The sequence below is a fragment of the Anser brachyrhynchus genome (genome assembly GCF_964034855.1).
Source record: "Anser brachyrhynchus genome assembly, chromosome: 1".
NCBI lineage: Eukaryota > Metazoa > Chordata > Aves > Anseriformes > Anatidae > Anser > Anser brachyrhynchus.
In genome coordinates, this window is record NC_137694.1 from 96644736 (window position 1) to 96665047 (window position 20312).

General features: G+C 50.5%; 2 protein-coding genes across 8 annotated transcripts in view; one reads left to right on the forward strand and one right to left on the reverse strand.

Annotated features, from left to right (window-relative positions):
* Positions 1-5762: 5762 nt before the first annotated feature.
* Positions 5763-20234, forward strand: ATP1B1 (ATPase Na+/K+ transporting subunit beta 1). The gene is made up of 6 exons (XM_080566453.1): positions 5763-6108; positions 8301-8429; positions 15127-15282; positions 16053-16237; positions 18077-18157; positions 18820-20234. Exons 1-6 carry the CDS (start codon positions 6009-6011, stop codon positions 19084-19086), a joined length of 918 nt encoding a protein of 305 aa, XP_080422579.1. The 5' UTR covers positions 5763-6008; the 3' UTR covers positions 19087-20234.
* The window catches only part of NME7 (NME/NM23 family member 7), a 96878-nt gene continuing 96613 nt past the window's right edge, over positions 20048-20312 (reverse strand). For all 7 annotated transcript variants that reach the window (XM_080566317.1, XM_080566320.1, XM_080566314.1 and 4 more), the window contains one exon: positions 20048-20311. In XM_080566317.1, coding sequence (XP_080422443.1) covers positions 20279-20311 — 33 coding nt within the window. In that variant the 3' untranslated portion in view covers positions 20048-20278. The remainder of the gene's footprint in view (position 20312) is intronic.

Consider the following 20312-nt stretch of genomic DNA (forward strand, 5'->3'; position numbering starts at 1 on the left):
TCCACTCTGATCTTGTTTGTCTTCTTAAAGAGTATTAGAGCAGGCCTCAAAATAGTTTTGGAGTTTGTTTAGTTCTCGTTCTTTGACTTGGTTTAGTGCTGGAAGTCCCAGACGCGCTGGCCCTGGAGACAGCAGAGGTCTAACTGGGGCAGCTGAGCAGGCTGGTGCCCAAATACAACCTACCATTGGAAACCCCTTACAAACCACGGTCAGGAGCAAGCACAGACTGAAGCCTTACAGTCTTGCTGCCAAGACAGAAAACTAATGATGACCTGTTTTAATGGTGCATATTGCTGCTATGTCCGATAGGAGCCATTTTGTGTCAACCAGCAGGGGTGAAGCTGAATCAGTCCCATGCAGATGCAGGCTCCTTATCTCCCCCAGCCGTGCAGATGCTGGCTGCATCAAGAGCTTGTGTCGTTGCCAGAGCTTGGTGGCCGGGTACCAGAAAGCTGGCTGCTGCTCCAGTAAGGGCTCTGGGTGCCCATTGGCACAGAACTGCACTGTTCTTGCCAACTTCATAGCTAGTTCCTGGGTAATGCTTCTTCCCTGTGTGAAAACAGGGTGGATTTCCTGCAGGAAATTATTTTCATATTATTTTCAGTGAGATTAGGGTAATTTTCCCCTCATCAGCCATAAAGAGAAAGTCTGACAATATGGTTTGACTACTGCTGCCTTAACAAGTTGCCGTTGCTTCCATCAGAACTATGTTGATAGCTGGCAAGTTTCACTGATGGTGGGTGTGCTCAGCCAGGGCAACTCTATACTGTCCACCAGCGGTATTTACCCCAGTTATCAAACACCAGGCACACAGCACACTGTCTGTCACGCACCCCCCTTTTCTGTCTCCACCTTCCTGCCAGCCAGTCCACCCTAGAAACCATCCAGTGCCCTGCTCCGTCTCTAGTTCACCATGAAGTGAATGCTTTCTCAATGACTGAGCATACAGGCCTTCTGCCAAGATTGGGGAAAACCGTTTTAAAAAAAAATAATAAAAAAACAACCTTTTTTTTTTTTTGGTTAAACCAAATCAGGGCTGAAGTGGTTTATTGATTGAAGAATGTGTAATTAACCAACAATCAGTGAACTATACGTTCAGGACCAATGTCAGCAACACAACAGTTAAACCACAGTGTTAGACACTTAGAAGACACTAATAAATACCTACCAGCTCCTCGGCACGCTTCTATAACTAATCTCCAAAAGTTTTCATCCCAGACACACAGACACCCACCCCTCTCTTTCCAGCAAAGGGGGTCACTTCTGGGAATGTGGGTTCCCCTGCTTACAACCTGCTCCTGCTGGTGTTGTGGCCACTCCTGCTTTAGGGGTGTCCATGCTGCTCCCTACAACCACCTAACGCACCCTCTGGTGGGAAGGCACCCCAGCAGGTCACCAGCAGTCCCACAGACAGGAGGGTGCTGCACTGGGTCTGGGCAGAGGTGTGATGCCAGCAGGGTGACTGCTGTCAGTGCTAGATTGGGTTTTCACTGCTGCTCTGTTCCTGCTCTGAGGTCTTACAAATTTTGGTCTTACAAATTTTGGTCTTACAAATTTTGGTCTTACAAATGAGGTCTTACAAATTTACTCCCTTACAAATTTTTGTGCTTCTTTTGTACGTCTTTTCAGATTGATTCCTTCTTTGTTTCAAAATTCTCTTTGTCATTCCCTGGTTACCACTTAATCCAGCTGATGGTGGTTGTCCTCTTTAGCATGATCAGTTGAGGTCTGATGGTTGTTTCCCCCTGCAGCAAGATCAGTTTGGGGTAAATGCTTCCTCAGAGAGTTTTGGGTTTCCCATTCATGCATGGTGTTTACACTGACTTTTCAATCTTAGCAGCTGTTGTCCATGTCATTTTGCCAAGGGTGAGCTGTGCAGGCACCCCCACAAGTGATGTCATACAACCATCAAGCTTGTATTAGAGAAAAGAACACTGGCCCCATGGCTGGATTTTGGAGGTCAGTTCCATATATATTTATTTACATATATATATATAGTTATATATTTATATTCTGTATATATTTATTTTCCCAGGGCTTACCAGTTCACAATGTTTTGAACTTAGTTACCTCAGCTTGCATAGCTCCATGTGATAAATCCGTTCAAATGCACTTGTCACGCTCAGAGGACCAGCCACATATGTCTATAAGCCTAATCTCTTCTGACCCCGTATCTGTGCGGGACAAGGAGGAGAAGGAAGAAGACTGGAAAGCTATTTTTGCCATACCGTGTTTTGGGACGCTACAGACCCCACTTGAGATGATGTAACGTACAGCAGCTCCTGGGTTTCCCCTGAACCTCCAAAGCAGAAAATCAGAGGGCAGGCCTCAGGCAGAGTGCCCTGTGGGACTGGGAAGCTGTGACGGGACCACATGCTGGCATTCCCCTTGCGGGGACACTGAGGGTTGCTCCTGTCCCCTTCAAGGCCCCTTGCAGCTCCCAGAGGGGTGTAAAATGCCTGTGTGCCACGCAGCCTCTTACTTTTCGTCTGCGACAGAGGACAGGCCTTGTGCTGCAGGGCTGCAGCAGCTCTAGCCACCAGTTTTGTTCCTCGCCCCCTCTCACCTGTTGTGTGTGATGCAGGCTTGGTGCCAAGCTCTTGAGCAGCTGCCCTTTTCCAGCTCCCGGGCATGCCAGCCCGAGGAGGCCCAGCCCCGTTTGTTTGCAGCGGCAGCCCACGAATAGCAACTACTTAAGGCCATTTTGCACACTTCTGTCATCTTATAATTAGCACTCGGTCCCGCAGCCGGTGAGAGTCCCTCCCCACAGCATGCCTCTCCCCTTCCTCCACTGCATGTCACAGCATAGTCCGCAGCTGCCTTCAGAGATGTTTCTAGATCACACATTACCCAAATTTTCTGCTGGTCACCATCAGCTGCACAGTCTCATTTCCCAAGTCACCAAGGTGGATAAATCATGGCTTGGCTTTGCTCTACATTTTGCTCTTCTCTCTTGCTGCTGCATCAAAAGTAATTGTCTGCTCTCCTCCTGCACTGCAGTGAGACACCTCTGCCTGCCTGAGGTGCTTTCTTTGGGTCTGCTGTAAAGCAGGAGACCCAAAGGAAGCTGGGATCTCGTCATTAGATGGCTGTGCCCAAACCCACGGGAGAAAACCAGAGAGCTCCTCATGCACCAGCTCCTAAGGGCGGTGAGATAACCCCCTAACAAAGTCCATTCGCATGTTGTTCTTTCCTTGGTGCCGGTGCACAGCTTTCCCCAGCCCTGTCCTTCCTCTTGCAGTTAATCTGAACACGGATATCTTTGCACATTTTGTTCTTGGCAGTTTCGAAAGTTGCCTTAGGCTCTTATCACCTCAAAAAATCAGATCATATAGTGGTGGCCTTAGAGACGGCCTGATTGATATCTGAGCAGCCGAACAAATGGTGAATTTGAATAAAATATGGCACCCCATTGCCTATTAGTTCTGCTGATTGAGAGAGGACAATTTGCCAACATTAAGCAAAGTGCATGTCCCGAGCATCCATGGGACTGCGGATGCGTAAAAGGGTTTGCAGAAGTGCTCTGCAAACCTCGTGAAGTGCCTTTTCCCCATTCCAGATCCTGCATGCCCCAGCCTGCGCAGTTACGGGGATTTGGTACCACTGGCACTGCCAACCCAACTTATCTGTGTATTTGTACAGTAATAGAGACATTTGCGGGAAGAGGAGAGAGTTTCCTGGTGATCCTTAAACAAACAGCGATGAAGCCAGGAGCTCCTGCAGCTTGGCTTCCACAGGCACCACCAGCTCCCATAGCGAGAGTGAGAACACGCTCAGAGGAAGATCGTGTTTCTGGGTAGCCATTTAGTCTGTAATCGTGATACGACTGCTCAGGTTTTACAGATCATTCATTCTAGTTGCTTTCTCCAAACTCACTTTCTGTGGCCTTAGGAAATAACACTGTGGGAGAGCGTGCAGTCCCATTCTCTTCTCTGATTTGGACATCGCCATGAACCTGCTCAAATATCTGATGCCAGTTTCATTTTGGGTGACCCCATTGCCTGCACAGAGGGCAGGCTGCGTTAACTGCTGCTGTTCCACCTGCCCTGAATCAGCTTGTGAGGGGTTTTACTCAGCAGGCTGGATGAGACGGGTCCTGACTTGAGGGTAAAGCCAGACACAGCATCCATGAGGTAGACTAAAGCGCGGGCTTTGTGTTTGGGTGACCACACCGCACACCTGCACACGATTCCCAACGTGCTGTTTTCGTAGGGTAGGGGGTCGAGGCAAAAACAGCACCCAGGGCATCAGAAGGAGAGCAGGTTTGGCTCCCAAGTGACCAGGCAGGCCTGGTGGCCCAGCGGCTGAGACACAGCCTCATTGTCTACAGCAGCAATGGCACTGGGTGTTAAAAGTGAGCACTTGTTCCTCCTGTGGTGCTCATCTATTTATTGGCCTGATTGTAATCACAGCCTTCTTAACTTGTAACTGATACATCCTCCCTACACCGCAGATGATGTTCACTTGGGTATCAGATACTGCTGTCTGTGTTTGCTCTCATTATCGCCCACCATCAGCAGGTCTCTTTAAAGACCAGCTCTGACCAGACACCATGGAGAAGAGAGACGCCATTTGTCCTCAGCCGTTTGATCAGCCATTTTCCATTGCACAAATGCCGTTGAGGGCCGATTCCCCAAACCCAGGATGGAAATCCCTGGGGCACACCTGGCTGGCTCCCTCTGATCACACGTAATGTACCGCAGAGCGTTCAGCAAACACTGCCCCCAGATGCACTGACTCCTGTGTGACACTCCTCTTCCTAACCCCACGAGGCTTTGAGGAGTCCGGCTGCGTGCCTAGGCCTGGGGAGGCGGTGCTCAGCTTTGCAGGGTGCAAACACCTCGAGGTACCCTGCCCAGGCAGACCAGGGCCCAAAAAAATCAGGCCTGTGCAGGTTGCTTCAGGGGCTGGCTGTGGGCGGCAGCCGTGGGGTGCCTGGAGATGGGCGCCACGTTGGGGCTGTTCCCCTGGGGACAGTGGGGTGGCTGGCGTGCGTTTGTCTAGCCTCCCAAAACAACAAAACAGTCTGGAGTTAAGGCTGGCAGAGCAAGCCTGTAGCTTAAAGGCAGGAAAATACCCGGAGCGCCGTATCGTGACCAGGAGGAAGTTCAGTATTAAATAAATCCCAGTAGGGTACGGCAGCGTGCAGCCGAGGTTCACGTGTGACTCGGTCCTGTCGTGACACTGTGGGACCGGGGCACGTCGGTGAACTTCCATCACGAATGCGGGTCCCAGGGCCCCACCAGAGCCCCTTTCCCCTTCCCGGGGTCCCCCCGCAGGCTGCCGCCCAGCGCTGGGGGGCCGGGGCAGCACCGGGACCCCCACAGGCTGCCGCAGCCCCCCCCCCATCGGGCCGCCGGCGGCGTGCGCGCACCTCCCTGAAGGTCACCTTGCGAGGGCGGCTGCGCCCTGAAAAAAAAAATTTAAAAAATAAATTAAGAAAAAAAACCAACAACGACATCCCGGCAGGTGCCGCGCGGCGCCGCTTTCGCGTTCAGCGCTCGGCAGGCGCCGTACACGTGAGCCCGGCGGGGCGCGGCGGGGCCGGGCGGGACGGGGAAGGGAGGAAGAAGAGGAGGAGGAGGAGGAGGAGGAGGAGGAGGAGGAGGAGGGGGGGGGGGGAGGAAGGCGCAGGGCTGCCCCCGCCGCCGCCCCGCGCGCGCACGCCCGCGGCCGCACACCTGCGCGCGCACACGTGCCCGCGCGGCGCCCGCCCCGTCCGCTGCCCGCCCCCCGCCGCCTCCCAGTGGCTGCGGCGCCCAGCGGGCGGGGCCCGCGCCCTATATGAAGGGGTGCGGCGGGCGGCGAGCGCGGCTGCTCCGTGCCCGGTGGGCTCCGCTGCTTCTCCCCTCAGCTCCGCGCCTCCGCCACACACCGGAGCCCCCCTCCCCCCCTCTGGAGCGCCCCCTTCCCCCCCCTTAAAAGCCCCCTCCCCGAAGCCCGTCCCGGTGCCGCGGAGCCCGTCCGAGCCCTCAGCGCCCCCCCCCGCCGCCCCCCGCTCGCTCGCCATGGCCCGCGGGAAGGCCAAGGACGGCGACGGCAACTGGAAGAAGTTCATCTGGAACTCGGAGAAGAAGGAGCTGCTGGGCCGCACCGGGGGCAGCTGGTGTGAGTGCGGGGACGGGCGGCGGGGGGGCTCCGCAGCGCGCACCGCCGCGCCTCATCCCCCTGCGGCCGGGCACCGGCACCGGAGGGGGGGCGGGGGGAAAGGGGGGGGTCCCCGGGGCCCCCCGAGCCCCCTCCCCGGGCCGCGGCTGCCGGGCAGGTGGGGCCGGGCCCGGGATGGAGCCCGCGGCGGGGCCGACCTTGGGAGGGCGCCTCGTCCTTGGCGCTGCCTCCCCGGCTCCCTCCGCACCGCGGGTGCCGCTCCCCCCGCCGCCCCTTCCCCCCGCTCCGCGGCGATCCGAGGTGGCTGTGCCTCGCCGAGAGAGCTCCCGGGTCCTGCGGTGCCTCCCCGGCAGGGAGGCGGCCGTGCGGGCGGCGATGCTCGCGCACCCCGCTATCGGTTGGGGCGCCCTGCAGGCAGCCCTCGGCGCCCGGGGGGCGCTCGGCGTTGTCTGCGCGCACCCGGACGGCCTTCCAGCTGCTGCCAGCCGCGGCCGGGCTGCCACCCCGTGATGCTGAGCCCGGCTCCTGGTGTAACGGATCCGCTGGAGGCGACAGCCTTGGCCCTGGTGGACCGCAGCGGGCTCCTGCCGTACCCGTACGTGAGCTGAATCGGGTTGCGGGCGCGCACCGGTAGGTGTCTGCTGCTCCCGAGGCACCGGGCGGCTGCGCAGCGCTTCCGACGCGGAGCCAGACCGAGTCCTCCTTCCCGTGCCCATCCGTCTAGGACCGATGTCAACCTGCAGGCTGGCGATCCGATTTCTCCGTTATAAGCCTACCTGTTGCGGGAAGCTCTGTTGCGCAACCCCGTTGTGCTCGGTTGCGTGTGTTTTTTCTGAAACCGTGACCTTTAAGGTGTCTTTGGTGTTAAGAGCATCCTGGCTGGGAAACTGATTAAATAAGCTACCTCCCAGCGCTGCCCTTTTGATGTTACAAAAACTCAAAAGGCGTTACGCTGCAGACAACAGCATTGGTGTTTGGTTTGTTACAACAGCACCTCCTATGACCGTGCTCTGGAAAAAATTTCCAAATGTTTCTGACGTCACGACCATTTGCTTTACGCTGCTTGGATACCAAAGAGTGCTTTTAACTCCTGGAGCACCACGATATCGCACCAAGCTCTGCTCACCAGCCATGGCTGCCTCCCCGGTCTCCAGTGGACGAGAGGATGGAGTGTCTTTCTGAGCGTGTTCCTCAGCCTCTGTGTCTCTGGCTGTCCCTCCTGATCCTCTTTCCTTTGTAACTGGAAAATGAAACCCACCAGAAATGGCTGCTTTAATGAGGAGGCTTCTCCACTGATGGAGCTTTTTTATGATGGGGCTCAGGAGAGGAGGAATACCTTCACCTACTGCTTCCTCCCTGGCCCTTGTATCTGTTCACCTTGAGTCCTCCATATAAACCTCCTCCTGCAGGTCTGCAATTAGGCTAGGACGCTGGGATCGAGCAGGCTCTTTCAAGTGTTCCTCGCTGCAGTGCTTGTTCCTGCAGCCTGATTAGCCTGTAGTTGCTTGGCATGGGCTGGCTTATCCTTCCCGTAGGCGGCCTGGTGATGCCTAGTACGGCGTGTTACTGTGCAGTTAATCAGTTGAGATAATCCCTGTAAACTGGTAACCGATACCCGGAGTCTGAGCTGTGCTGCATTTCAGGCTCTTCTCCCCCCCCCCCCCCCCCCCCCCCGGGATAATTCTAGGCATCTCCTTTCAGACCCAAACTAAATTTAGTCTTTTGTTACATAATTCAGTTTTTAATTGGTATGAGCGGTGCTGGCGTGCCTTTGTAGATGCACAAGGTTGGTAAATGCGGAGTGCTGTGACACACTGAAGTACTTTCCTACATTTGAGATTGAGTATTGGTGCTGATTTGGGCCTAAATTCTGCTCCTGTTGTCTCTGGTGGAGGTCAGAGTCTGAATTATTAGGGAGGTCACACATTACCAATGCTTGTAAACCTGAATCTAGCAGCTCGTGCAGGCTCTGTGGAAATAGCTCTGAAGCCCAGAGTGGTGTGGAACGTATAGCACTGCGTATAGCATGCCGACTTGTGTTGGGCTTGTGCTTCACTGAAAGCCTGTCACCTTGTGGTAGCCTTGGTCAGCCAACGGATCCATTAAAATATGGAAGAACACACTAATTCTCACGCTTCATGATCCCAAATAATTGGGACTTGATTAATCTTTTCATTTGTTTTCTCTTGCAGTTAAGATCCTCCTCTTCTATGTCATCTTCTACGGTTGCCTGGCGGGTATATTCATTGGGACCATCCAAGTGATGTTGCTCACCGTCAGTGAATTTGAACCCAAATACCAGGATCGAGTGGCGCCTCCAGGTAACTAACTGGGAGGCCCGTGTTGGCCCGGGTGCAAGCTGTTCTGGGGAGGCGGTTTGGTTACTCACCTCCAGGAGGAGGATGAAATAAGCGTCTCGTTGCTGCAACACATATTTGTAGGGGGTGGGTATGTTCTAAGCCTTCTGTGTTAACAGCACTGGGAATTGAAGGCAACCAGCTAGAATTAAAGGTTGCATCACATGAAGTGTTCCTCCTGTCTGAGAGGAACTTGAACCCGAATCGATGCTCTCCCCTTTCCTTACTCCGAAGTGATGGAGTGAGGCTCAGGCTTCACTTGGGAATGAGCTGTGTGACAAAACTGGGTTCAGTTTTTCTTCATAGCCACTGTGTTCCTATGGGAAAATGAGGGGACAAAGGTAAAATGCTGGCTTCATCTGTGAAACTGGGGTGCACAAGGAGGAAGGGGGCACTACCAATTGTGGATGTGCTTGCTGAATTGTGATGGTTAATGCTGGGCTCTGCTGTGTGAGCTGGAGGAGGTAACAGCATCTACAAATGGGTATTTGCCCTGATGTTGAGTGGGGAGGGTTAGAGGTGGCTCTCGCAGCTCCTGATGCACGACCTTTCTCTGTTAGACAAAACAGAAGCCCCTGCTTGAGGTGAAAGCCCACCTTGGGTTGCTGCAGACAGTGACCAGCCACTGCCGCAGGTCAGGCTCTGCTGCGCTGCCTGATTGCTGCCGCAGCCAGCGGCCGCTCGGAGCGTGGCTGGGAGCTGCGCAACTGCTGCTTTCCCACATTACAAATGACCTTGAGGCTGCTTGGCACTGGCTATGGTAACGATCTGTCTCCAGTTGCTCTGTAAAACAGTTCAGAAGCTTTTAATAACGGTGGTATTTAAGTGACAATTGTGAGGCTGACGGCTTGTAGCTACAGAAGCTGGCTCTAGTGTCATGCAGTGTGTTACAGCCCCACTGTCTGCAGTGCTGCTATGCTGCAACTGTTACCTGCTCTAACAACACGGGGAGCGTTGCCTTCGCCAGATGGTGCTAATATCTCCGCAAAGAATCATCTTTTTCAGATAACTGCTTTTCCACCAGCATTTTTTAAACAAAACAGACTGAAATTGCTTTCTTAGTATATGGCATTTAAGGTACCAGCCCGGCTGGGGTAAGTGCTGTCTGGAGCGCTGTATCCACCTCTGCATCAGGCTTGCAGGATACTTGCAGGAAAAGACTAAACTGGCACTGGTGCTGACCAGAGCTGTTAGCTGCATTTGAAAGACTAACGTGGATAATGGTGGAAGAGTTATTTTTATTAAATGTTTTTCCTCGGCTGAAGCCCAGTGGTCTTACCAGACATGAAATAATTAGCAAAGAAACTGGATCTTGGGTCACATCCAGACAGACATGCTGTTTAGCCTGATGTCACATAATTACTCATTCTAGGTAACTTAGAATTGCAAACCCGTATTACCCAAAGCTAATTTCAAAGCAACTTCGTAGTAAAATCTCTGTGCAAGATTTCAGCCTGCAGAGGGCTTTATTCATCTCTTAATTAAATACTGCACCACTTTTCTGAGCTTTGTCCTTTCTTAACAAAAAAAAAAAAATTCAAGATGCTGTTGTAGTGGGTGCTATAGAAAGCAAAATGGAGGAAGGCTGAAAAGGCTTTGGGGGATCTTCTGAGTCTGAAATGGGCTTTCAGGACTTAAATCAACCAGAATAAAAATCTAACTCCTGAATGAATGACAGTAGGCAGCCTGCTCGAAAAGGGTTTCAAACCCACTGGAATGGCACATGATAATGGCACATGAATACCATTTAAAGGGGACGTTTACCTGCTAACAGCACAGAGCCTTTTGCAGGGCATCATCTGACTTACTACAGATGTGGATGAGCCAGGGTGAGGTGTGGTGGAGCTTGGCTGTCACTGTCAAGTTTGTTTCTCACCCTGCAGCATGGCACCGGTTAGACCACAGTGTGCCAGAATAAACTTTTAACTCGGGCTTTCATAGAGATTGAGGCTGTGGTGAGTTGCTGCACTGATGCCTGCGGGAGGTCAGCAATCCCCGTGTTCCCATACTGCGTGGGGTCTCCTGCACTGCAGGCAGAACTGCATTTCTGATGATTAGCACACTTGCTCATGTACATAGTGAGCATCGAACTTTCCATGAACTGGGAGCCCTGCAGACTGTGAACTACTTAAAATAAAATGTTGTGCAATTCTAGTTCCTGGTTCTTGTGGGGAGAGTTGCAAGCAAAGTGTATTGGCAGCTTGAAAACTAAAAGGCAAGTCCCTTTAGTTTCCACCTTTCCTAACCATTTTGGGCTCACATGAACCTCTCCTTCAAGGTTTGCAGGAAAAATGCTGTAGAGGCTGCTGCAATATCATTCCTGTTCTGCCATACACAAATTTACTAACAGTGGCAGAAGCTACAGGATGTTTCATTGAGTTATTGATAGGGGCGCAACACTGAAAGCCATAAAGTGCTATTTTTAATTATCATTAACATGCTAATTGGTTCCTGCACCACTTGGCTGTACGTTTCCAGGATAACTTCCCTCCTGGGGGAAGGGGCAGCACAGTTCGCCTTGTCCAGCCTTTGCCATGGGGACAGCCCCGGCTCGTGGTAGATTTCCACCTGTGCTGTGCCTCGGGCTCTGCTTTAACCACAGCACTTACCCTGCTAAGAGCGATGGGTGGGGGAATTGCCTTTTAAACACAGAGTGCCAAGTGTTTTCCTGAATCCATTTTATTTTCCACCCCAGTCTAAATTGGGCTGTGTATCCTGCCATCTTGTGGTGTTTGTCCTGTGAAACATGGTCCACCTGCCCTACAGCTGGTGTAGGGGTGGGAGCTCACAGCTGCCTGAGGCTTTTCAGGAGCTCAGGTCAGGAGATCTCATGTCCCTGCTGGTTTAAACACCACCTTGCCACGATGTGCTTGGGCAGTGCATAACGGGAAAGGCTGCTCTGGTGTGTATTCCCCAGCTGGCTCATTTAGCTCCGATAGTAGCTGGGAGGTGGAAATGAGAGCGACGGGAAAGCCCCAAGGAGCAAGTGCCACCTCCTGTCGAGTCACGCTTTTCTGCTGCCTCTTGTTGCAGCGCCAAAGTATGAAAAATACCTGAATCTCAAGCTCCAGAGACACTACCTGCCTCCCAGCTGAGCAGACAGTGCATTTGTAGAAAACTTGCACCTGCTTTTTGTGCTTCTGGGATGAGGCAGACGGTGATTAGAAGCTTGGAAGGACATCAATTAGCGTGGAGGCTCTTAAAGTCCATCCTGACTAAGTGAGGGCGGTGGGGGTGCGTTAGGTAGGAATGGTGTAGTGGTTACTAAATTGGTCATCTGTGTCACCCAAGTAGCGTTCAGACACGCTGTGAACCAAGGGAACATGGTGCTGGGAAATGAGCATAGCATGATGAAGCAACTGTCATCACCACAGACTTGCACAACCGTTCCTAATAACGAGCTTGACCTACCACTTCTGGTTTCTTCCCCTTCACCCTCCAGACACATTTTTCTGAAATCTTGCTCTTGCAGCTTAGAGCGATAAAGCTTGTGTAAGGACTGAGTTTTAAATGGAATAAATGTGATTTTAGTCTGCAGCAGTATTATGGAAGTAGAGTGGTAGCTGGAAAAAAAATCAATGGCCTCACACTTGCTTCATTTTAGATGTCCTGATACAGTCACGGAGTTAGCCAACAAAAAGTGGTGTCTTGTTATTAAGTCAAGGCATCGTTCGTCACTTAGTGGACGGTGTCAGTCAAGTGAAAACGGTAATCTTATTTCCTAGCAATGCGCTCTAAGAGGCAATTGCGGAAATAGTATTTCAAAATCAAAAGTAGCTCTGTCACTATTTCCCTAGCAATAAGTGACTTGATTCTACCATGTTGTGAGCAGCAGCATCACTACACGTGACTCTGGTGCTTCTCTGGTAATGACATGAGACGGGCTGCGGCAAACAGAACTTAACTCCAAAATGAGGGAGCGTTGTTTGGGCTCCTGGCTATGAGAACACTTCAGACTTCACTTCTTTCCCCCTAGAGCTTGCTCATGAATGGCTTCCTCGTGTGCACAAGTCCCTAAGAGGCTTAATCATCCCTGTACTTCATTAGTGCTGCATATTTCCTTACATGCCTATTGGCCCCTGGTGGGTAGCACTGGCATGGCTCAACTTGGTAAACTTTTTTTGCGTACTTGCTTCAATTCTCCCAGTGGGGGTGAGAGGAGGTTTCAGAAAGGCTGCAGAAGTGTTGCAGAGAGGAAGGGTTCACTGGCAGCGCTGCTGATAGCAGCACTGAAGCTTTTATTTTGGATATGAACATACAGGTGGCACAGAAGGGACAGCAAGGAAGGAAATAAATGATAGGTCTGTGCGTAGGGCTCCGAGTGCAGCCAGTCACGGGCATTTGGGTATGGAAGTTGTGGTGAAAACCAGTGATGGATTTTTCGTCAGGATAAAACACCTTTTGTCTTCACATAGATTGTTGGCCTGTTTGTCTCATGAGTGGGAAGGTTGATCTCCACTTCTTTCTCACCCTGAAGGAAGAAGGCACCTGCTGTACCGAAGCGCAGCCTGCTCTGGTTCAGCCAAGTGCCCTTAAATGCCCCGGGTGAGGCCGAGGGCGGCGGGGCTGTGGCCGTGGCTCGGTCCAGCCCCCGGCCAGGAAGGGTCTCCTCGCGCACTGGCCGCTGGCGTGGCTGCACAGAGGCACTGCGTGGGCTTCGGTGCTGCCCTGCACGTCACCCAGATGTGGACCTGTCCCAAAGGACAGATCCTTTGGTCTGGGCGGAAGAGTGGCTTTGAGCTGGCTGTGTCAGTGGCCAGGCTGTCCTCGCCAGCAGTGGGGACAAGCTGCCGGCGGCCTCCGCAGGTGCTGCACGGCTTGTGCTGCCCTTCCCTTCACCTCTGCTACGCCTGTGTGGGTGCCTTTACGTACGCACTGCCTTGGATAAGATAAAAAGCAGGGGTGGGGACTTGCTACTAGTGGTCCTCAGCAAAGCCGGTAGTTCAGCTGCCTGGCCAAAGCTTATTAAAGCCTGACTGAGCTTTCTTGAATGTTATATTTACACACTCAGACGATAACTGTAACTTGAACTCTGGAAGAGGCAGACCCAGATAGCCACTTGAAGTGACTCTGAGCCTGCTGCTTCCTAGCGGGCTGGTAATGCAAGGAGAGGTAGTCAGGATAGACTGAACCCAGTTTATACGTTTATAACCATTTGTGAAGCAAGAAAGCAAATAATTAATTGAAAGGGGTTGAAAACTCAACTGAGTTTGTACGGTGAGACCCAGTTCTGCTGGTGGAGCACTGAGCTGCTTCTAAACTTGTAACACTCAACCTGCTCTGTTTGTACCAACGGGAGATTGGAGAGGGCAACGCTGCTTCCTGGAATAAAACTCGAAACCGCAAGCTGCTCGCTGGACGTCTCGCTATCTTTGGCTACTAGGAGCTGCATTTAGGGGAACAAAGCTAATCTTTGTCCTGGGTTACAAATTCCACCTCAGTGGGTAGGGGAGTGGTGAGCTGGCCCGAGGACGGACTAAGCAGAAGCGCTCAAGTGGCTTTGGAAAAAGTGCAGGAGTCACAAGCTCTTGTGGGCTGGGGCCAGCCAGCTAAGCTGCCCGAGTTTTGTGCTGGAGGAACTTGTTGGCAGCAGACCTGCTGTCAAAGCAAATGCTGCTCCCCTGCTCCTTTTTTTGTTCTTGCTAAAGTGGAGATGACAAACTGAACACAAGTCGAGACCTCAATAATTACAGTGGCAGCCACAAAGGCAGCGTGAACTCCAGTTCCCATTACTTTAAACTTAAGTGTTAGCCATGCATCAATGCATTCAATTAAAATGTGACCTAAACTTCATGCAAGAGCAGCTATTTCCAAGTCCCATAATGACAAGCAAAGGGCTTGGCATTTTTCATCATCCGCAGCCATTACTTGTATCTAGTCCCTTCTGCCCATGCATTCTTTTTCTACTCATCCTCCTAAAGTCAAAATTGGAGCTAGTTACTCAGCCCAGAATGTAGGACAGTCTTTTGAACGTCTCTCCTGTGTGGAGGTGTTTCTTGCTCAGTGCTGTGTTTCTGATTATAGAGCTCAGGATGCTATTTCTACAGTCAGAAATGATGTTTAGGGAGTGAAAAGACGAGTCAAAATGATCAGGCTGATGAATTTATTGAGAAAATGTCTCCTGCCCTGCATCCAGCGAGGGAGACAGCACAAGGGAAACGTGCAGAGGCCGTACCTAACTTAGGGAGCCCCTCTTGTCTGCTATTGTAGGGGTTCATGAATGGGCATTTCTGATGCACCCTAAACGTGTAGCGTTGCACCCTGTTAGGGACACACGTGTCGGAGTAGCCTTCCAGGGGAGCTGGTTGTGTGATGTTCTCACAGACAGTTTCCCTTCCGCCCTCGGGGAGGAGGCAGAAGTGGGCAGGGGGCCTGCGGCTGGCTGTTTTTCTGGAGAAAAACCTTGACTTGTAGCCTCCCTTCTGCCTCTGTGATTTTTATCTGCTTAGTGATGCAAACATCGTGACGAATATTCCAGACTGTTGTTGGAAAGAGGAGATAAGAGCCCTTCAGAACCTCCCCTCTAGTGAGCTTGTTTTGTGCAAGTCCTGAGGTCTGAAAAATACAGATTAGTAAGAATGCTTTATGTTCTCAGTGTGTGTAGCATTGCCCAGAGGCTGTGCGGCTCCTAACATTCTCTTCCTGATCTTGCTTTCCTTAGGACTGACCCAAGTCCCCCAGGTACAAAAGACAGAAATTTCCTTTACTGCCTCCGATTCTAAAAGTTATGAGCCGTATGTGAAGAATCTTGAGAAGTTCTTAAAGGACTACAGCGCTGATCAACAAACTGAAAACATAGTATTTCAGGACTGCGGGGGTAAGTCTGGATTGTTTCCTACAGTCCTCTGACCAGTGCCTACGTGTCAGGCCCATCAAAAAACGAGGGTTAGTAGTAGTTGCGTTGTTACCAGAGCCACACTGGTAAACTTTAACTGGTAGACTTTGGTTTCAGTCGTATCCCTGCTCATTAAACAGTTTAGACAGACCACATTTGGACAGGGATGTACCTAAGAAGCTTACTGCAAAGGGTATGTGGCCAGGGACTTCCAGATTTCACTTGGCTGAAGTTGCAGCTGACTCTCAAAAGCACCTGGCACTGACCTTATATCCTCCCTGAGAGCCACAGGGGGATTTTGCAGATGACTTTGCTGAAGCCGGTGTCAGTCCTCCTGATGCAATGCTGCAAAATATCAGGAGGATGTTAATCTTTAATATGTTATATGTAATAATGGGAAATTAGACTAGCGCCTCATGTAAGACGTGCATGTGAAATCTGAGGGGAACCCACTTGTAAAAGCTGACAAAAAAATCTCCGCGCCAGTGAATTGCAAATGTGTTTGCTCTCTTGTAGCCTGTAGGCAGCCTCAGTTAGAAAACAAAGCCCCCACAAAGTTGCTGGTCTGCGATCAGCCTGTGTGTGGGGGAGTGGCTGGGTGCAGGTCTGCGCTGTCAGCCTCTAGAAGGTGGCGTCACCTGCCTGGGCAAGTGGGAAATCCCGACTACACGGTGAAGCACAAATATAGCTGTTCCTGACGAGCAGAAGGTTGTGTGGCATACGTTTGTTTTTCCATTCCTCCACCATGGCAGAGATGCCTACGGATTACAAAGACAGAGGACCATACAGCGATGCCCAAGGCCAGAAGAAGGTCTGCAAATTCAAACGTGAATGGCTGGAAAACTGTTCTGGAATACAGGATCCCACCTTTGGGTATAAGGATGGCAAACCATGCATCCTTGTCAAGCTCAACAGAATTATCGGCTTCAAACCTAAGGCAAGTATCTCTTCCCGTAGTAACAGGAGCTACTGATAAGGACGGGGAGTTGGCTGCAGGTTTGCCGTGGCTCTGGAGCAGTTATTGAATTTGTGCCTGCTTTTCTGTCTCTGGAGGGAGATAAGTATTAAACCCGTTCTGCAGCGGAGAGACTGTGAGACCGTTTGAACGACTGGCTTTAAAACTACGTTTCTTTAAAAAGCAAACTGCACACTGCAAGCTCGTGGCGAGTAGCAGTGAGCTCTGACAGCACAAGCTCCTGGTTAACCGTCTGGTGACTTGCGGAGCCTGCTAACTGAACTGCTCTGACAGGGTGTTCTCTTCAACTGGTAAAACCCATTTTAACTGTGTGCTTCTGCATGACAGTCCCAGACCTACCGTGTCTGTAGTAAGATCAGTAAATTGTGTCATGCCTCCATCTTCTCCGTTCTTTCCTCAGGCAGTGCAGTATTGCCTGGCCTGCTAAAACCACTTAATTAAATGGAGTAGTGCTATATTAGGCATTAGACTGATGCATAAAGCATAAACTACATCTGAGAGTTTGGCAAAGCTCTTACTGCAAGAACGGTGAGGAGATCTTTAGGTTATTTAATGCAGCTTCAGAAATGCTGTTTTATGTCTGCTGTCACCCACTGGTCAATGCTGGACTGAATATCGGGTTTGCACAACGCTGAAGGAAGTTAATCTGCACAGGAACCGCTTTTACTTGTAGGTTTTTCCCCAGCACGTTTAAATGCTAAAACGTTCTGTAAGAACTCAGCAGCAGAGTACATGTTATTGAATGAGGCACTGTGCAAAACACGCCTCTCCATCTTCTGGATGGAAAGCAGTGCAAATGGTACAGCAACCAGCCGTCATCACCACTCATTAGTGTCGTTGAGAGCAGGGGGAAAGGTACCGGCTGGCCAGCTAACGTGTTTTGAGGAATGTTGTTCTACAAAGAGGACTGCCCTGTGCTAAAATTCAGTTGAATTTTGAATCATCTGATCCTGGGTGGCAACAGCGGGTGCGTTTTAGCAGGAACATGCTGTGCTTGGTATGCGGCAGTTGTAGGATGGCATGAAAAGCACGTGTTTGATGATTGGGGAAGAGAAGGGTTTGGTGCCTTCCTCCATTTCTTGCCACAGAGCTCCAGGCTGCGTCAGAGAGCAGGGTCTGGTCAAGGTATGACTTCAAACGCTTCATTTAGAAATGATGCACATATCCAAGGCGGTCCTCGTCTCCCCCATTCCACGCTTCATCAGAGACCCTACAGCTCTTGTGTTGGGAGGGTGCTTGTGAGGCAGATCTGAGCTCCGCACAGATGTGAAGCCAAATTCCTCTTAGTAACTGAGTCCAACGTCGGAGTTGACGCTCCCAGCTTTCCCTGAGATACTTTGAGCCTTTGTCCTTCCATGCAGGTGATGTCAAAGTTCAGGAACGTCAGGGCGTGCCTGCCTCTATTGTTCTTTGCTGCACGTTTCCAGTCCTAACTGCACTCACCTGGCACAGAGGCAGCAAACCTTCCAGCAGAGCGTCTCATTCTGCCACTGCGTGACATTTGCACAAACAAACCCTGCTGGCAGCTGGAGCTCTACCACGAGACACTTTCCTCAGTGAAATGAAAAATACCCTGAAGTGCTTGCTTTGGTGGCCAGAGCAGCTTTATGTGGGTTAACTTCCACTGGGTGTAGGTGTGTTACGCTGCTTCTCCGTCCCAAGAACGGACACCAGTTGCTGGTGCCTCTGAACTTGAGGTGGAAAGGATCCCTGTTAGCTGTTATGTTTGGTACCACTGAGATTTGCTGCTGCAAAGAGGCATTCAGTGTGTAACGTTGCCTTGGTTTGGGTTTCTTCTAGGCTCCGGTAAATGACAGCCTTCCTGCAGAGGTCATGGCAAAATACAGCCCATATCTCATCCCCGTCCACTGTGCTGCCAAGGTAAGTGAGATGCAACAAAGGCGAGTCAGGATACTGCAGGCAAGGACTCCCCGAGTCCTTGTGCAGCTGTAGCTTCCTCACTCTGCCTTCCTGCAGGCAGTTGGGGTGGTTTCCACTTGGGAGCTCTTCCCTTAGGACTTCGTCAAAATGCTATTGGTGAGGAAGGAACAACAGCAGTGTCCTCACAGGGAGGGGTAACAGCAGGGCCAAGGAGTAAAAGGGATCCTCAAAATAGCTTCCCAGTGATACACTGGAGTTCTTAGCAAGGATGGTTGACAAATGGCTCTGGTGGAGATGCTTTGCCTTGAATATTAAAGCTGCTGAGAAACAGCAGAGGCTTTTTGTTTGGTTAGTTTTTTAACCACAGACAGTGCACTGGTATGACAAGAAGCTGTGGTGTCTTCTGAACGTACAAAGAAGTGGCTGAGTTTTTAAATAAAAAGTTGTTTTCCTGGATGATACATGCTTGGAGGCACTTCTTTTTGCAGCTGCTGGTAGGACAGCTCATACCTGTCCTTTCTGCCATCCTCATGCTGTCAAGCTGAGGATCAGTGATGACCAAAGAGAGCGTGCAGCACTGCTGAAAAGCAGATAGTGGGAAAACAGCTGCAAAATGCGGTGTTGAGGTAACGAGCATCTTTTCTTCTTTCCCCATCTCTCAGAGAGAAGAAGATGCAGACAAAATAGGCACAGTGGAGTACTACGGCATGGGAGGCTACTCTGGCTTTGCCCTGCAGTACTACCCGTACTACGGCAAGCTCCTGCAGCCGCGGTACCTGCAGCCACTGGTGGCAGTGCAGTTCACCAACCTGACCTACGACGTGGAAGTGCGCGTGGAATGCAGGGCCTATGGGCAGAACATCCAGTACAGCGACAAAGACCGCTTCCAGGGACGCTTTGATATTAAATTTGACATAAGAAGCAGCTGATTGTAAGCACAACTCTCTTTCCCCCCTCTCCTCCTCCTAGCCATTTAAAAAGGTTTAAAAAAAAAGAACAAAAAAGAAAACCTACTAGTCTTGAACAAACTGTCATACGTATGGGACCTACACGTAATCTATATGCTTTACACTAGCTTTCTGCATTTACTAGGTTAGAATGTAAACAAAGTGTAGCAATAGCGACAAATATTTATTCTACTGTAAATGACAAAAGAAAACAAAATTGAGCCTTGGGACATGCCCATTTTTACTGTAAATTATGATTCCATAACTGACTTGTAGTAAGCAGTGTTTCTGGCCCCTAAGTATTGCTGCCTTGTGTATTTTATTTAGTGTACAGTACTATAGGTGCATACTCTGGTCATTTTTCAAGCCATGTATTGTATCTGTTTTCTACTTCTCGTGAGCAAAGACTTTTGCTGTCCAAGGTGTAAATACTCAATGGGACTAGAACTGGCATGATACTTCTAATTATTTTGTTCCTTTTAAAAGAAAGGCCCACCTGTGAGACTATATTTAACAGCACTCCATAAGGCTTCTGACTTTTCTGTGGTGTTAGGGTATTTTATTTGGAGGGGTGGCAGGGGAAACTAACTTAAGTGAAGTTAAAGAGAATAGATGATTGTGTACTGTGCTTGTAGCGAATGCTGTCTCTCTCTCTCTCTCTCTCTCTTTCTCTCCCCACCTTTTCCCTCATCCTCCAGTATGTTGTGTGAGAGACCTGGGTCAGACTATCACTCCCCTCAGTGATAGGCATAACTCTTTGCTTTGTATATTTTCTTTTTTTTTTTTTTCTTTTCCTGCTGGAGGCATCGCACACTGTGGTGCTAATGTCTTTATTGAATGTTTTAACCATTTTCATGGTGGACGAATTTTATATTTATGCAGTTGTACAATTTTATTTTTTCTGCAAGAAAGTGTAATGTATGAAATAAACCAAAGTCACATGTTTGAAAATAAATCTTTATTTTAAACTTTATAAAAGCAATGCAGTACCCCATAGAATGGTGTTAAATGTTGTCTAAAGTGCAAAACTCTATGTTCTAACATGTAATAATAGCCAGGAGTACAGTGCTCTTGTTGATCTTGTATTTCAGTCAGGTTGAAACATTGGACAAATAAATGAATGAACACACTGCTTGGTGTCCACGTCTTTTGCTTTGGGTGGGGGTAGAGGCTCTCAGTTGTCCAGAATCTTGAAGAAGTACTGCACC